General features: G+C 48.6%; 1 protein-coding gene across 5 annotated transcripts in view; it reads right to left on the reverse strand.

Annotated features, from left to right (window-relative positions):
• The window catches only part of SEPTIN11 (septin 11), a 170,719-nt gene that overhangs the window by 68,600 nt on the left and 83,399 nt on the right, over nucleotides 1-18,720 (reverse strand). For all 5 annotated transcript variants that reach the window (XM_062198628.1, XM_062198627.1, XM_062198631.1 and 2 more), the window contains exon 2: nucleotides 11,873-11,987. In XM_062198628.1, the coding sequence (XP_062054612.1) occupies nucleotides 11,873-11,987 (115 nt within the window). The remainder of the gene's footprint in view (nucleotides 1-11,872; nucleotides 11,988-18,720) is intronic.

The following is an 18,720-nucleotide window of genomic DNA, read 5'->3' on the forward strand; positions in this document are numbered from 1 at the left end:
AGAGAAAGGTCTTCCTTTTTTTTTTTGCCGTTGGTTCACCCTCCAATGGCCACTGCGGCCGGCACCTCACGCTGATCCGAAGCCAGGAGCCAGGTGCTTCTCCTGGTCTCCCGTGGGGTGCAGGGCCCAAGGACTTGGGCCATCCTCCACTGCCTTCCCGGGCCACAGCAGAGAGCTGGCCTGGAAGAGGGGCAATCAGGATAGAATCCGGCACCCAGACCGGAACTAGAACCCGGTGTACCAGCGCCGCAAGGCGGAGGATTAGCCTGTTAAGCCACGGCGCCGGCCATGTACTGTTCTAACACTCACTTTCACCCAATGCAGAAACAGGACTTCACTATAACGGGCAGTTTGTTTGCTCCACGATTTTCCAGTTGTAGTTATGCATCTGTGTGGCATCCCTTTGCGTTGTCTTTATTTTTCTGTCCCTGTTTAGCTGGAGTCAAGATGGCGAACATTTGTTGGACAGTTTTCCCAGTCTGAAAGTAATGTCGGTGACACAGAAACTCACTGATGCTGTGACCTTACTAGTTTACACCAATAATTCAAGTCAATCAGTATTTATGGAGATCCTCGGATGTGCCCAGCAGAGGGCCTGGTACCTCGAATCACTACACCCACCAAATGATGAGGAGACCTAAACATAAGAGATGTGACGAACGCCAGCTCAGCCTTCAAAATAAGACTAAGCAGAATTCTTTTTTTTTTTTTTTTTTAAGATTTATTTATTTGTTTGTTTGTTTGAAAGGCAGAGTTACAGAGAGGCCGAGTGAGAGAGAACGGTCTTCCTTCTGCTGCTTCCCTCTGCCAAATGATGGCAACGGCCAGAGTTGGGCCTATCTGAAGCTAGGATCCAGGAGCTTCTTCCGGGTCTCCCATGCGAGTGCAGGGGCCCAAGGACTTGGGCCATCTTCCACTGCTTTCCCAGACCATAGCAGAGAGCTGGAGTGGAAGTGCAGCAGCCAGGACTTGAACCAGTGCCCATATGAGAGGCAGGCACTGTAGGCAGCATCTTTACCTGCAACACCACAGTGCCAACTCCCATCCTTTTATTTTTCTTAAAGACTATTTTATTTACTTGAAAGGCAGAGTTTAGAGAGGGAGGGAAGGAGGGAGTGAGAGAGAGAGAGAGAGAGAGAGAGAGAGAGAAAGAGAGCGAGATTTTCCATCCACTGGTTCACTCTCCAAACAGCCACAATGGCTAGGGCTGAGCCTGGCCAAAGCCAGGAGCCAGGAGCTTCTTCCAGTTCTCCCACATGAGCACAGGGGTCCAAGGACTTGGGCTATCTTTGTTTGCTTTCCCAGGCCATTAGCAAGGAGCAAGATCTTGAACTGATGCCTATATGGGAAGCCAGCATCCCAGCGGCAGCTTTACCCACTCTGCCACAACGCTGGCCCCACTCTTAGTTATAATTCTCCTACTTTGAAACTCTATTTACTTACTTATTGAAAGGCAGAGAGACAGGAAGAGAACAATAGAGAGCTCCCATCTGTTGGCTCACTCCCCAAATGCCAGCAACAACTAGGACTGGTTTAGGGCCAAAGCCAGGAACCAGGAACTGAACGCAGGTCTCCCAGGTGGGTAGAAGGAATCTCATTACTTGAGCCACTACCAATGCCTTCCAAAGTCTGCACTGGCAGGAAGCTGGAGCCAGGCCAGGGATGGGAATTGAACCCAGGTACTCCAGAGTGGGATGCGGGGGGTCTTAATCCATAGGCTAAATTCCTGTCCCTTATCTCTAATTCTCATAGGGAGTCAAAAACAGTTGGCAATGTGAAAGAACCCAATCTTATCACTGGTGGTGGAGTCCATGATAAAGAAGGGGAAGTAGGAATCAAGAACCATCAGCCACGGAAACATCTGCTTTTTCATAAGGAAAATTTCTCGATTAGGTTTCTAGCCTGATTTGTGACAGAGGGCAGGCGTTTGGCCTAGTGGCTAAGATGCTTGTGGTCCGTATCATGGTCCCCGAGTTCGATTCCTTGCTCTGGCCTCCAATTCTAGCTTCCTGCTAATGCAGACCCTGGGAGGCGGCAGGGAGTGGCTCTAGCAGATGGGTCTCTGCCACCCACATGAGAGACCTGCACTGAGTTCCCAGGTCCCGGGCTCTTGTCCCCCACGGCCCCCTCATTGTGGGCATTTGGGGAGGGGCCAGTAGATGGGGGCTCCCTGTCTCATAAATATGTAAATAAATAAATATTTAAGCTGCCGATATGCAATAGGTATTCAAAGATTCACGGAAAATGCATACCATGAGAATAGTATGAATGGATTTTAAAAGTTTCTGCATCAAAATAAGTTTACTATTTAATCCTACTTTCTTTTTCCTTATAGTAAGGAGTAGTCATACATTTCTTTTTATTCTAATTTTTTTAATTTGAAAGGCAGAGTTAGAGAGAGAAAGGGTGAGCCACAGAGAGAGATCTTCCAACCACTGCTTCACTCTCCAGATGGTGCAACAGCTGAAGCCCAGGAGCCCAGAGCGCCATCCGGGTCTCCCCCATGGGTAGCAGGGGCCCGAGCACTTGGCCATCTTCTGCACATGAGAAGGCAGCAGGATGAGAAGGGCAGTCAGGACTTGAACCGCGCTCATACAGGATGCCGGCGCCACAAGTGGAGGTTTAATTCACTGCACCACAGCACCAGCCCCTATTTAATACCATTTTCCGCGAACTGTTTGAAATTCCCCTCTACGGCAGCCATTTCAACAAATCCCAGTTCTGAGTTCTGCTTAGAACCTTGCCTCTTCTGGAGGGCTGCTATGACGTCTGGAATGGTGACATTCCATGAGACACTCTGCTCTGGGATTTGTAGCCTTGGGCAAGTCTTCCCTTGTTGGATGCTGTGTGCCACTGGACTCACTGCTTTCCCACACAATGCCAACAGTGAAGCAGCATGGAATTTTTCTGGATTTGAGCTTTCCCTGGATAGCAACCGATGTGGCTTGCTGCTAACTATCGTGAACCACATTAGGTTGAAAGTTGTTCGAGTGCATTGACCTCACTCTCACTTTTCCCACTGTGTCCCTGGCACATCTAACATCATAGAATTTCCTCCTTCATCAGTCTTCATTCATGTGCCCACTACGTACCAAGCTCTTTGCCAAGTTCTGGGAATACAACAATGAACCAGCCTGACATGGCATCCCCCATAGCTCAGAATCTGGTGGGGAAGACTGTGGAATACTAACCAGACTGACTTACTATTACTTACGTATCGACTAAGTGCCTGCCATAACCACAGACCTCGTCTAAGCAAGACCCCACTTGCTGCACTGGGTCCTTGCTACCTGACCTCAGATAAGCAGGCCAGGGCTAGGCCCCTGACCCAAAATTAACCAGGGAGACCTGATCATTTAACCAGGAGATAGTGCTCGTATGGAACCACCTCTCCAATTAGAGCTTCTCTACTGGAGGGTTTGAATGAGAAATATACACTCACAATACGTGATGGCATAAAATAGAAAAGACACAGATTAGCAGGTGCCACAAAACAACGGCGTAGTAAATCAAAGTCATGTTGTTGATAAAACATTAGTTAGGAATACAGGAAAAGAGAGCAGATAGACCCAACAGAGTGAAGTATCATTCGTTCATTAAATTAGGACTTGAGGACTTACTGTGTGACAGGCACAAGTGTGGGATGAAATGATGAATGAGAACAGACAAGTGACACTGTTTGAACTTCTGCAAAATCTTACGTCATTCCAGATCTGAGGTCTGGCTTTGTAAAAGTTCAGACTGTGCTTACTTACTGAACACTCCCTTACTTTCCTGAACATTCTTACAAAAAACACATCAGTAAAAGGAACATAAACCAGTCGTTGCTCCCTAACGCAAGAGAACTTAGATTCATGGCTTAATAAATTAACTCTGAGCACAGCACAGCCAGGTCACAGATACCGGGATATAACAGGATTCTGACCCTTAAGATACTTAGATAGGCAAGTCACTTCTTGAGTCAGTTCTCCAGGGCAGCCAACTTCTCAGGATTTACCTGTTTTTAGGACGTGCACAAAGGAGCAATGCTGGAACTGCCTCCTACAAGTCTACGTCCGGCACGTCAAAGGCCCTATCAAGTAGAAAGTGCCCTACTTACCTTCCCTCTTTTTCCCTAAGAACAGCAATCAAGACCAGTTTACCAGGCAAGGATTGTAGGTTACCGGGACTGCACTGAAATTACCATCTGCTTTTACAACGTTGCAAACGGCTTAAGCACATGTGAATCAGGAATACCATCCCTTTTTTTTAAAGGCCTGGTAATTTTAATTATCATTTACATTAAGGTGGAAATTATGCACAATTAGCATTCCAGCCCCTACTTAGAGCACGGGGGTCAATCAATGGGTTGAAAAGAACCACTGTTTGTCTGGATTTCAAAGTGCTTTGCTTTCCATGGCTATGCTCAGTGCTTTTAAGAGCCGTAATTAGACACAGTAATGCTAGCAGCGGGGTGATTCACCAAAAGCAGTTCAGCAAAAAATGACAGCTTCTGGAATCAAAAGAATTACAGGACCAGCGGTGCCTTCCAGCACATTAGCTTGTGAGGCTTCTCTCTAACCCCTAAAAACGGGGCCTGGCTAGGCTTTAGAGAGCCCAGGAGAGCAAACAGGTGTCTCTCTCACTGAGTAACCGAAGGCCTACCAGACATGGGGTCCAATTCAAACCAAACCACCGTGACAATATTTTCAGAAAAATCAATGACTGACATCGAAACATTTCAAAGCTGCCTGGCGGAGTACCCGGCACAGAGGAGACATTTATTAAGAGCTAACGGAAAAGAAGGATGATCTTGGTGACAATTAGACTGAGATTGGCCACTGGGGTGGATTTTTCAGCGTTTGTTGCTGATTCGATTGTAAATTCATCTGCCTGAACACTCAGTTGTTGGAGTAATTAGAGACTCACTCCTGATGCGCTAGCTAAGGCTGCTGCTCCTGCCAATGCTGGCGAACGCGACGCCCACAGCACAGGGGAAAGCAATCCTACCTCGTCCATTCTGTCCTCAGGCTCCGCTCATCCAAGCTCTAAAGCAGACACGACGGGGGAAAGGCCAAAGGACGCTATTATTCACTAGAAGGTAACTGTGGATGAATCACAGCTGGTCAGTAACCCAAGCTCCTTTATTAATGGTCATGACCGTGGACTTGGGGAAGTAACTGTGTATGAGGCTCTGCCTGCCTCCTCTGAGTCCCCGAGGCGTCCCTGCTGGATGGAGCCAGAACATCAGAGAGCTCCGCACCTACGCCGCGTTCTTGCTACTCCTAAAGTCACCTCTGATGAGCCATGTTTCGTCCTAATGCCACCAGTCTGCAGGAGGGACGTGGCGGAACAGCACTGCAGGAATCAACTGCGCTACTGGACACCCAGAACCGAGACCTTTTACACATCCACTGTGTGTGCTCTGAAAACCCACGGGAGAAAGTAAAACCCCAGGTACAACGGTGCTTCATCTAGAGCAACCCCTGTGTCTTTACTCTTAGATGCTACCAACCTATCATGCTAAATTTTTCACTTTTTCACACCCACTACTCAGACAGGCTCCTTAAGTATCTGTTCATGAACGATACACAGGTCGGTAAATCCCCTCCATGCTCTGATCAAGGCCGCCTCAGAAACTAGGCCTGTGCTCAGGCTTGGAGTTCCAGCCTTTATTTTCTAGGGCCAATTTGATCTTCCATCATTTTACCAGAAAAGCCACTTCATGTATCTCTTACTGGAAAAACAGGATGGCATGGGATTATAAAATTCCACAATTCATGTCGACATGATAGCCTTGGCCATACCTTGACACATGTAACTTGTCTGATTTCTACTCCTCTCTCCTTTCAAAACAATTAAGATTGAACTGTCCATTGCCGGCGCCGTGGCTCAACAGGCTAATCCTCTGCCTAGCGGCGCCGGCACACCGGGTTCTAGTCCCGGTCGGGGCGCTGGATTCTGTCCCGGTTGCCCCTCTTCCAGGCCAGCTCTCTGCTGTGGCCCGGGAGTGCAGTGGAGGATGGCCAAGTCCTTGGGTCCTGCACCCCATGGGAGACGAGGAGAAGCACCTGGCTCCTGCCTTTGGAACAGCGTGGTACGCCGGCTGCAGTGCGCCAGCCGCGGCAGCCATTGGAGGGTGAACCAACGGCAAAAGGAAGAGCTTTCTCTCTGTCTCTCTCTCTCACTGTCCACTCTGCCTGTCAAAAAGTTAAAAAAAAAAAAAAAAAAAAAAGATTGAACTGTCCAGGCCGGCACTGCAACTTGGCTAATCCTCCGCCTGTGGCACCGGCACACCGGGTTCTAGTCCCGGTTGCCCCTCTTCCAGGCCAGCTCTCTGCTGTGGCCCGGGAGTGCAGTGGAGGATGGCCCAAGTGCTTGGGCCCTGCACCCACATGGGAGACCAGGAAGAGACACCTGGCTCCTGGCTTCGGATCAGTGCGCTGCGCTGAACCAATGGGAAAGGAAGACCTTTCTCTCTCTCTCTCACTGTCTAATTCTGCCTGTCCAAAAAAAAAAATTGAACTGTCCTTTTAAAAGAGCTTCTATTTCCATGACATATTATTAACTGACTCTGGCTCTATCAAACTGGTGGCTCTTCAGAAAGCAAGGAGGCTACAGCACATCACGTGTCTCTGTGTGCTCACCAAGAATTGACACACACACAGCTGGGTCACTGCTGCTGGCTTCTCATCCATTACTATCAGTTGGAAAATGAGCAAGAATTCAAATGAATTCAAATTTGTGGGAAAAAAAAAAAAAGGCTGAATACTGATTTAGATCTAATTTAGATTCCGTGGGAAAATGCAGCACTGGTAAAACCTGACAGGATTTCTGTACATTAAAGTGCAGTCTACGGAGGTAGGTGCTGCGTGGCCCAGTAGGTGAAGCTGCTACCTGGGACACCCACATCCCATATCCTAGTGCCTGGCTTGAGTCCCACTGTTTCTGCTTCCCATCCAGCTTCCTGCTAACACACCCTGGGAGGCAGCAGAGGATGGCTCAAGTATTTGGGTCCTTGCCCAGATGGAATTCTAGGCTCTAGGTTTTGGCCTGGCCCAGCTCCAACTGGGAATGAACCAGTAGATGGAAGATCTCTCCCACCCCACCTCTCCTTCTCCCTCTCCATTGCTCTAGCTTTCAAATAATAAATAGCTTTTAAAATAATGTAGTTTGGGGAGTGATTGTAGGTGTTATAACCAAGATGGATAATGGGGACTGTGAGCTCCTGGGTGTGCTGTCCTTGATCCCATCAGAGTTCTCATTGGGGTTAGGTACAAACACACTCGCTCCCTGGATTCCAGTCACTCCCAGGACTCAGGGGGCTTCCCCAACAGCATGTCATTCAGTGTCTCTGAAACCGGAGGAAGCTCACGCCTGACCAGCTTCTACTGATTTATGTCCTCTGCTTTCAATCTGCAGGCTCCTGGCATAAAACAAAAGGGCAATTCTAAGAACTGATTAAAAAAAGTTTCCTCCCTGGAATCATAACTTTATTTTTAAATCCTCAGTTTCCTTTCCATTTTTTCGCATGAAAATAAATTGATAACTATCACATCTGTGCATTCTATGTAAAAAATGTTTTTTGACTAATAGAATGGCAAGTAGGAAAGAAATAACCATGGACACTCTTAGGTAAATATGAGGCCTGCTGCTCCCTCTATGTGGCTGTCTAAATATTTTGATCAGCTGGAACACCTGCCTTAGGCTCTTACTATGAATCCAATGGACCACTGACTGACCGTGAGAACTGTTTTCTTGTTCAGATAGTTCGCTGTAAAATACACGTGGGTAAAGGGATGTGATGTGATGTGTTCTGCCCTCCAACAATAAGTTAATATTTAACGCTGACACTTTTATCTCCCAAAGAACTAGTGTTGGGTCTAATCAAAGGAGTCCAAAGCATTAGTGAAAAGAAGCTGGATAGTTAGGTACACGAGCATGGAAGGTGCTCACTTTCTGTTACTATAATGAAATAGCTGAAGCGAGAACTTTATAAAGCAAAGGTTATTCTGGTTCATGGCCCTAGAGGTGGGAGGCCTACGTGATGTATTTGGTGATGCCCTTCTGGCTGGCAGAGACCAAGGTGGCACAAAGTATCATAAAGCAAGAGACCAAGTTTGTCTGCGGCTGTGGCCTCTGATAAAGCCACAAGACTCAATCCCCCGCCCCATCCCAACACCCTGATCAATTCAATCACTTCCCAAAACCACTCTCCCTCACCCACAACATAAATGGATTACGTTTCCACCCTATGAGTGCCATTAACACAAGACTTTGGAAACTACATCTTGAGTTTGCAGGGACAAATACCCAAACCATAGCAAAAGGACATCAGTGATTTATTGTGGAATTAAAAAAATAATATGAATGGCATAATCTCATTTACATAAAAATGAAACAAAAACATACCATCTCTGTAATAAGGAGACTGTGTTTATCTGTCCAGCATCTATCTCTCCCATACCTAATCTGGGCACGTGCCCCAGTCCTGGCTAACCAGAGAATCCCCGTGACTGTTCAGCGAGACTTGTCTTCCTGTTCTTTCTGCTGGCCACACCTCTGGAGGCCTGACCGCTGCTAAGAGGAGAAATCCCAAACGGACACCGCGTAGAGGCAAGCAGGATCCAGAACCAGGGACAGAGCCCTGACCAGCAGTCTGTGAACCCCCGGAGCCAGCTGCTCTTAATCACACTTGGGTTAGCTTTGTAAGATGTATTCAGGGAGGTGGGAGACAGTTTTATCTGCAAATGAACTGAATTTCTGCAAATGTCTATGGAAAATTCCCCAATGCAAGGACAATCTGAAGGATGCAATGTGGGAGCTGGCACTGTGGCGTAGCAGGTAAAGCTGCTGCCTGCAGTGTTGGCAACCCCACATGGGCGCTGGTTCAAGTCCTGGCTGCTCCACTTCCAATCCAGCTCTCTGCGGTGGCCTGAGAAAGCAGTGGAAGAGGGCCCAAGAGCTTGGGCCCCTGCACCCACGTGGGAGACCAAAAAGAAGCTCCTGATCAGCACAGCTCCGGCTGCTGCAGCCAAATGGGGAGTGAACTAGCGGATGGAAGACCACCCCCCCCCCCTCTGTCTCTGCAACTCTGACTTTCAAAAAAAATAAATAAGTCTTTAAAAAAAAAAAAAGATGCAATGTGGCCGGCCTTCAAGATGGAAGAAGCCAAGGAGTGCAGGCAGCCTCGAGAGAGGAAAGGCCTCTCCCCTGGAGATTTCCAAAGGGCTTGCAGCCCTGTGTCCCCCCCTGGGCTTCCACTTGCAGCTCCCCACCCAAATAATTTCCTAATTCAGAAAGACTGAGGAAGGGTTTGGATCCATACAGTGTATACCTCTGAGGAATGGAAATGGACGTAGGAGGTGAAAGGAGGGGATTTTATAATGTTAAACACCACATGTTATGTTAGCTAGTTTGGAAAACTAATTGTAAGCATGTTTGAGAATGCAACCAGAATAAATATCTAAGAATCACAGGGGCTACCACCCGGCCAGGACAGAGAGAATAGTGACTGCTTTGCAGATCTCACAGGGCAGCAACAACGTGGCTCATGGAGGAATTGCAGCCAGCACAAGATCAGTCATGGGGCCAGCACACTCTGCTGTGCACCACGGACCTGGCTAAGCCCTTCCTGCAAGTGTAAATCCCACTGGAAGGCTCGCTCCCACTGTGTGGGAGCCAGGACACAGGAGACTCAGGTATCTACGTAGGCGTCTCTCTAAGTGTAGAGAGACAAAGACAGTGATAGAGTTCTTCCATCTGCTAGTTCACTCCTCAAATGCCAGCAAGAGCCGGGGTTGGGCCAGGCAGAAGTTGTGAGCCAGAAACTCAATCAAGGTCTCCAACATGGGCAGAAAGGGCCCAAGTATTTGAATCATCACTTGGAGCCCTCCAGGGTGTGCACTAGCAGGAAACTAGAACTGGGGGAAGAACCTGGACCTGAACCCAGGGATACAGGTGTCCCAAGCAGCATCCCAATGGCCATGCCAAACACCTGCCACTCGGATAAGTTCTGGAAACCGATTTTGGACTCAGGGCTTGGGAGGCATGGAGAAGAAGCCAGAATAGCAATCAGCAGAAGGTTACAACGGAGCACATTTCTCAACAAGGAAACCAACAAACTGCCAAGAAGTTGCTATGCAGTCTTGCTCTGCAAGGAGTGTGTACAGCAAGAGACAAGACGAGTCATCCACACGGCTCTGCAGTGCAGAAGGCCCCCCGCTGAAGCTTACAAGGCTTCCCGTGGGGACAGGGGACAGCAGGGGGTGGCCACACTGGGCATGCCTCTCTCCCAGCACTCTTGTCCAATGCTTGTGACTCTCGCCAGCCAGCAAGTGGGCAGAGTGTGTCAGCCGGCTCTGCTAATGGACACCCCACGTGGGAGGGACATGCCACATATTCCTGGAGCAATTTTCTTTATAGGAAAACAGAACCCCTTTCTCCACAATGAACCAAGAAGCAAGTGCTGATTTTCAAAATGAACACACATATATATATATATATATATATATATATATATATATCTTTTCTAAGTTCTCAAGGAAGTTCATCTGAGACATTCTGTGAAGCTTACAGGAAGTGCTGACCACCGTGGCTACCTACGGGGACCTCTTTGGTCTGTCTCAAAGCCATGTCTCAGAAGGGCCACTGTTGTTGCCGGTAATGTGGCATGGCAGGTTAAGCCACTGCCTGCTCTACCAGCACCCCATATGGGTACCGGTACAAGTCCTGGCTGCTCCACTTCTAATCTAGCTCCCTGCTACTGTGCCTGGGAAAGCAGCAGAAGATGCCCCAAATGCAATGGCCCCTGCACCCATATTCCTGGCTCCTGGCTTTGGTCTGGTCCAGCTCTGGCCCCTGCAGCCACTGGGGAATGAACCAGTGGATTGGAGACCTCTCTCTCTCTCTCTCTCTCTCTCTGCCTTTCTGTAACTCTGCTTTCAAATAAATAAACAAATCTTTTTCTTTAAAAAAAAAAAAAGAAGGGTCATTGTCCTTGAACCCCTGGAGCCAACAGGTCGTAATTACACACAGTTCCCGTTACATTTGAGCGTGGGCTGGGGGTGGGAGACAGTCTTAAGTGTGCTGGAACCACATTTCTGCAACTCTCTGTGGAGAAGGCGGCCTGCACCCCCTCCCTGCCACATTTAGGTGCCAAGCGAGGGCAAGGGCAGGGCCAGGATCTGCGCCAGCACCTTTTCCCTCCAGACGACGAGGAAGCTCATTTCGCTTGTGTTTTTCCCTCTCTTTCATCTTCCCTGTCTTAAACACCATATGTTTACCACAGACTGAAAGAAAACACACCAAGGCCAAAGCCTAACATTTAAGGGAAAGGAGTACAATACACAGGGAAGTAAGGCATTCCATCTCTGGCTTTTTCCATGTGTCTACCAGGAATAAACTAAAGTGAACTGTAGATTCTACCTTAGGTCAATAATTGAGATAAGAAATTTATTTCAAATACAAAACAGAATTTTAGATGGTCTTTTGCTCCCTAAAGAGTACATGTTTTAAACACTATGAGTTTATTAAAGTACTTAGAATAGCTTTAGATTTTACTTGTCGTAGGGAATGCATCTATAAAACCTTCAGTGCAGCAGCAGGTTAAACCGCCACCTGGAAGAGCCACATCCCGTATCAGAACGCAGGTTCCAGTCCCAGCTACTCTACATCTAATCCTGCTTCATGCTAATGCATCCTAGGACGTGCAGAGGATGGCTCACGTGCTCGGGAGATCCAGGTGGAGTTCCTGGCTCCTGGCTTCAGCCTGGCCCTCCTGGTGAAGAGAGAGGCTGCAAGTATGATTCCCTCCTCAGAGCCCTACCACCTGCTCCCAGACAGTCACATGCCACGGCCAGGGTGCCGCTGGCCACAGGGGACGGTCACTCACCGACACACAGGATGTTGAAACAGAAGCCTTGCGACGTAGACTTGTTGACCAGCTGATCAGGGAGACTGTCGAATCCAACATGGCCGGAAAGGGACAAGTTCCGAAGCTCTTCATTCTGGAATTGAAGAGGAGGAACAACTGAGAGGCCATGAACCCTGGCCCCTGCCGTCCCCCACTAGGGACGCTACCGCCTCCCGTCCCCTCCCCATGACATTCTTCTGGGTGACATTCTCATTCAGCATGCTTCCTCAGCTGCTACTCCACTGAGGGTATAAAATGACTCCAAAGCCACGCCCCCACCACAAAATCAGTCCCCCAGTGCAGACCACCTCCCAGGGGATTTCACTCCTTGTTACCAGTGTCCTGGTCCAGGGAGGTTTGAGCTTCTAGATATGTCACATATGCTATTTCACATACACATTCACTGACAACGAAGAAAAAACGCCAACTATTTTGATTGCTCCCATCACTCAACAAAAACTTCCAGTTTGCCTTTAACCCAGGCAATATACATACATACATACACACACACACACACACACATTTCTTCCAGATACACAAAGAGGCTTTGAGAAGCTCACAGTGGAGGATACACACTTGTTACAATAGTGGCAACATGGTGACATGGTGACCACCACAAAGCAACTCCTCAACACAGGAACCAGTTCCATTCTCAGCTCCTGGCACAGGTTTTTTGCTCACCAGAACCTGTCAGGGTGCCCTGATGGAGACCGGGGTAAGGGGGTTATCGTGCATTTCAAAAGCGGGACGACTGATGCTGTCACACAGGCAGTGCTAACTGCCCCCACAAGGGCTGGAGGCGCTCTGTGAAATCCTTCTTTCCCAGGAAACATGAGCTCATCCAGGGTCCTTCAGCTGCGACCCCATGCTGGTGGTCCGCAACCCCAGAAACTAGATACTGCGCCTCCCTGGAGACGAGACCCCTGGTGTCCTGGCTGGGTTGCCGATGAACTTCACGGTCCCAGTACTGGGGCCCAGGTGACGAAAGGAGCCGCAAAGCTCCGTTTTTTCTTTAGCGAAAAAGAAAGGCCTTTGCACTCAGTGTTTTAAAAAGACCGGATTTCATTATCGTCCTATTTTTATGTTATATCATTACGATTTTTATTTAAAATAATCAAGGACTGAGATCCCATTTTCAAATTTCTATGGTTACAACATAGGCGCAGAAATGCAATTCCATAAATAAAGTGACTTTAATGGCTTTGCGAACAATAGAATGTCTAACGGCCACACCAGCTCTCAAATTCTGATTCCGTGAAGTGCAACTCAAAACCGTCAACCCTGCCCGAACACGGCGGTGGCAGCTGCAGGTCTGAGGTCGATGGGACAGAGAACAGATGTCGCATCTATGAATAGCTCCCTTGAAACCTGCCAACAGCGAACATGAGGGTAGAGAGCAGGTCTTGTTCTTGAACAAGACAACACAGTCAACCACCTGCCCAAGAGTGGATGGGCAGCCGTCCTGGGAGCTGGACAAGCCTCCCAGCCACAAGCGAGAACCTGCCCTTTAGGTACCCCAAAGTTCAGACAGCAGGTATTTTTAGGGTGCTTGCCACATCCGCCAAGGCTGGGGGTGGAGGATCTCAGTGAGTCCTGGGTTATATTTAGATCTTCCCATGCAGCTGTGCGGTGGCTGCTGCGGATGGGACTAGGAGAAGCCACCAGCCCAGGCTTCCTGCTGCTGCATCGCCGACTGGTACAGGGAGTGATCGAGTGACTGCGTGGAAGGAGATGAGGCAGGGGAGGGCACCCTCCCGCACTCCCTCTGCTCTGCCCCCAGATTTTGCAGGGGAAGTGGGGATGACTGTAGTCTCTGGCTTATTGGGTTTCTAGATATCAGATATCCAACCTGAGCCAACCCTGGGAAAGACTCGGTTAGCAATTATAGCTCTCATCCCAGAACCCAAAGCTCAGCCTCTCATATTCTCACCGTTTTCCAAAACATCAGAAACCACCCACATACCCACCAAGTATTTTTATACCCATTGAAAACCACATACAAAATGAAGGGTTATAAAACCGTTTCGGCTTGAGATTTTTTTTAATTTAAAGCTCTGGCTTTAGAGTCCCTGTCTCTAACTTTGTAATATATAATACATATAAATTCCATAACACAGCTTTTAAACTTCATCATTGGAGCCTAATTCTCAGCGCAGGATCAAAGGAATTCTGAGAGCCACTGGCCACCCGTGTGGGATGGGGGAGGGAGAGGAGGAATTTCCTGCTTTGGTTCATGAACAGGCTGTGAAACCGGACAGCACTGGAGGACACACACCCGGCAGCTCTGAGCACCGTACCTGGGACCCCCGCCGCAGCAGACCTGAATCCCCACAGCCCAGCACTGGACGGTGCTGCTTGCCTTAGCTAAGGAGTCTGGGCTTCTCTTTTGCATCTAGAGGTCTCGTCTTACGGAACTGCGTATCCTCAAGTCACGAGCAGTGTCACAGCCTCATTTTATCGCCAATCCGAAACTCCTGCCCTGGATGCCATTCTGACTTCTATCACAGAGGTTTTCCTATCTGTACTTCAGCCTGGTGGTTCTGAAACTGAAACCGCATGCCTCGACCCCAAACTCCCCCTTCCCCACAATTCCCAATTTCTGTCAATGCTGTTTCCCTCTCTGGCCATCCATAGAGTCCCAGGTGTTCCCAATGCCACATCCTTTCCGTCTCTACTCCTACTGGTTCAACAGCCTCCCACTGGTGCCCAACGACTTGATTTCACCCTCAAAGGCTCCCAGCCCCACCCCTTCACTTGCCATCTCTGGGCCTCCCTCGGGGCTGACTCCTGGTGTCCATTCCCCCCCAATCTCCCACCTCTCCCCCAGGGGGGCCCCTCACACAGAATTGCTATTCCTGGGACAAAGTCGGGTTTCCCTCCATCAGTGTTGTACACACTGTGCTTCCCCCACCCAACCCCCCGCACAGAGGGACTTGTTCATATCTACACCTCCACATCCCAATCTTCCAGATCTCACTGAAATTTTAACTCCATCATCATCTTTAGTATGAAATCTCAGGCACAACTTCGGCAAACACTACTCTCACCAAGGACAGAAAATCTGCTTGAACAAGGGCGGCTTAAGCTACGTGGCACCCCCAAATCCCGACTGTAACAGCTAATGTTTGTTGACCCTTCACCATGTCCCAAAGAGGCCGTCGACGGGAATGAACAATTCTATGAGGGTGTCGCTATTGTTACCCAACCTCAACTTACAGATGAGGAAACGGGGGGGGGGGGGGGTGGGGGGGGGGTGGGCAGAGTTTAGTAACATGTAAGGTCACACAGCTGGTGGGGTTGAGGAGCTCAAATTCGAACACAGGAAGTCAGAGGCCGGAGTTGTCACACTTAGTCACTGCTATCTCACAGCGATCTAAGGAGTGCCAGGGCAGCCCCAGACACTGCAGGGTTTTTCCTCTTGTATTCATAGGTCCTGTCTCAAGGAACTGTATGTATTCTCAAATCGTTAACAGTATCACATCTGGAATTGACTCTGAATTGTATCTCCAATATCACACTCTTTTCCAACCTAGTAACCCAATACATTAAAACAGAAAAAAAAAAAAATTCTCTAAAACCCTACTTTTTTTGGCAATCCTAAGACTTGGCAGAGTAGCTCTGAGGATATTTTCAGCGGTCCTGGCAAAGCCAAGGCCAGGCTTTGTTTTCTTCAGCTGTGACCCATGAGCCCATAATATACGGCTGAGTTCTAACCATTCCTGAAAATGCCAGCCTGAAGCCACTACGGGAGTGACTGTAATGCCTTCCCTGAGGTGGCTCTGCATTTGCGAATCCATCTGGTGAGGGCTTGCTGCCCCAGCCCACTGCAACCTGAAGGGGTTACAGCTGAACTAAACGCTGCAGTATCAAATGAAAACCCCAGCCTTGAGCAGCACCATTTCCTTCTTCTCTACTTAGAGCATCTCCTCTTGGATCTAATTATTTAAGGATAAAAGTGGGGGACACCATGACTGTAACTATAGGAAGACATAGGGCCAGAAAGTGCTTTTGGCTACAGAAATTCAGGTGCAACTTTTAGGAAGGCGGAAGCTCACCAAAGGCTACCAGTGGAACCCAAGCCAGCTTCCAGAAGCCTGCTGCATGCTTTGGCCAAAGGGTTGCTCTACTGTATGTGCATCCACCAAAGTGCCTAACTGACAAGGATTTTCAAAGACGCTCAGCTGACTTCACTATTAAGATAATTTAGTGTTGCCGTAAGATATGCGCCAGGGTTCCATATCCTGCTTAAGCAGAGTAGGACGGTGATCGGCATGGAGTCAGGCAGATGTGGGCTTCAAGCCCAGCTCTGCTTCCTTCTGGCTTTGGTCTCTGTTCCGTCCTCAGTAAAAATGGAGCCCTTGGCACAGAAGCCAGGAGGAAGCAAAGAAACTGCCTATATGAGGGGGCCTAGCCTGCAACAGGTCCACAGGAAATCTGGGTTTCCTTGCCATTAAATTAGGTGGGAGGAAGAGACCATTATAATTTTAAAAGCTGAAATGAATTCAGAGTTCTGGGGTTGCTGCCTGGTATTCCAGGAGAAGCTGCTGACCAACAAAGCTCAGGACTGAACGACAAAATAAAATTACAAGGGAAGAACGGGGTCAATAGAAAGTGCAAGACAGAAAGCCTAAAGACCATCCACTCCTAGGTAGGATCCTTGTTCACACAGCTGGAGAAAGGGAAGGCATTTGGTGCAGCAGTAAGACACTGCTTGGGACACCCACAGCCCATCAGAGCGCCTGGTTCCAGTCCCGGCTCCACTTCTCATCCAGCTTCCTGCTAATGCGCACCCTGGCAGGCAGCGGTGACGGCTGAAGCACACGGGTCCCTGCCACCCACGTCAGGGACCAGGATGGAGTTCTGGGATTTCGCAGGCACTCAGAGTGTGAACAAGCAGACGGGAAATTTCTCAGTCTCTTCCTCTTCCTCTCCCCCCTCCTCTTGCTTTCAAATATTAAAAAAAAAAAAAAAAAAGAGGCTGGAGAGAAAGCCACAGAATTGCATCCCCTTTTACAGCATCTGCGGTGAACAGCGTGAACACCCTCCCCAGCTGGAAGCCACTCCATGCCCCAGACTCACTTTGGCTTCTATTTCAGTCCAGGGCTGAGTCCCCGTGACGTTTCAAAGCTGGATGGGCCCCAGTGGAGTCCATTCAGCACACCCAAAGCAGAGTGCTGGGCAGATGTGGTTAGGTAGCCTCCAGCCTCTGATCCTTATCAGCAGGCAGAAGCCAGAGAGCAGTAACCAAGGTGACGTGTTGTTTAATTAAAACAAACTAGGTTTGTTTCCGTTTGAAGGTTAAGACTGCAGTTTGCCTTTAAAACCAGATATTACAATTTAAGTTAGAGGAGTGCTCCCTTTAACATTTAATTTTTTAGAGAGAGAAGTTACTTGAAGCATTCAGCCAGGGAGTTGGAGGTGTTTGTTTATAAGAAATGCTGATGAGTTTTTTCTCAAATCCTCAGTTAATGGAGAATAAACTACATTGATCCAAGTCACTTCATCCCTGAGTTTAGGTCTCCTCATCTGTAAAAGGAGGCTGAGCCAAATGACTTCTAAGCAAACTCTTTGGTTTCTAAGGCTAATTCTAAGGTTGGTGGAGTTTGGAAATCTGGGGACATAAATCCAATTCTGTCATTTTGCCCAAGGACAGCCACACACTGAGCGAAACATTCAAGCAGCATCAATTCTCTCAGCAGACAGGCTCAATTTTTAACGATCCAAGAAAGGGAATTTCTATCTGTCATCACTCAGTGGAAATCTGGATGCATTTCCCACCTGAACCTTTCGTCCTTGCTGGTTTAACGATGATAATTATTATGATTTAGTTAAGTCATGTACCCACCCTTTACAACTGCCTTGCTTCAAAGCAATTTTTCGCCCTTCAACGTTATCCACAGTCCATCACAAGATTTTTGAAAAGTAGATCTGTATCCTCAAAGCAAAACCTAGGAATTTCTTCTGCATAAGTCATCTGTCTTCAGGAAGAAAAGTCCATCTTTAGCTACACTTTCATTCATTCAGTGATGTTTACTGAGTACACCAGGTGCTCACCTGTGGTCCAAATGCTATGGATATGACTATGGGGAAGGCATCCCTAACTTACAGAGCAGGTGGTGTAGTGGGGCACACAGGTGTCAGTCCCAAGCTAGCCAATGTACAGGATGCTGGGCAACCTTGTAACTCATGCGGCTGACTGCTCAGACTTCCAGTGAATCGGCCAGCCCACAGCACAGAATAACACGTGTTAGTCTGAAGCATTGTTAGACTCTAATTTAGCAGATGGCTCCCATTCAGAGTCTTTCTGATCATCAATGCCTGATTCCATGATAGAACCTGAATTTTTTTTTTTAATCTTTTTTTTTTTTTTTTTTTTTTTTGGACAGAGTGGATAGTGAGAGAGAGAGACAGAGAGAAAGGTCTTCCTTTTTGCCATTGGTTCACCCTCTAATGGCCGCTGCGGACGGCGCATCTCGCTGATCTGAAGCCAGGAGCCAGGTGCTTCTCCTGGTCTCACATATGGGTGCAGGGCCCAAGCACTTGGGCCATCCTCCACTGCCTTCCCGGGCCATAGCAGAGAGCTGGCCTGGAAGAGGGGCAACCGGGATAGAATCCGGCACCCCAACTGGGACTAGAACCCGGTATGCCGGCGCCACAAGGCGGAGGATTAGCCTGTTAAGCCACGGCGCCGGCCAGAACCTGAAGTTTTGAGCCCAGCGCTGTGGCGTAGTGGGTAAAGTCACCGCCTGTAATGCCAGCATCCCATATGGGTGCCGGGTTCAGGTCCCAGCTCTCCACCTCTGATCAACTCCCCAGGCTAGTGGCCT

This window comes from Lepus europaeus, chromosome 8 (genome assembly GCF_033115175.1).
Source record: "Lepus europaeus isolate LE1 chromosome 8, mLepTim1.pri, whole genome shotgun sequence".
NCBI lineage: Eukaryota > Metazoa > Chordata > Mammalia > Lagomorpha > Leporidae > Lepus > Lepus europaeus.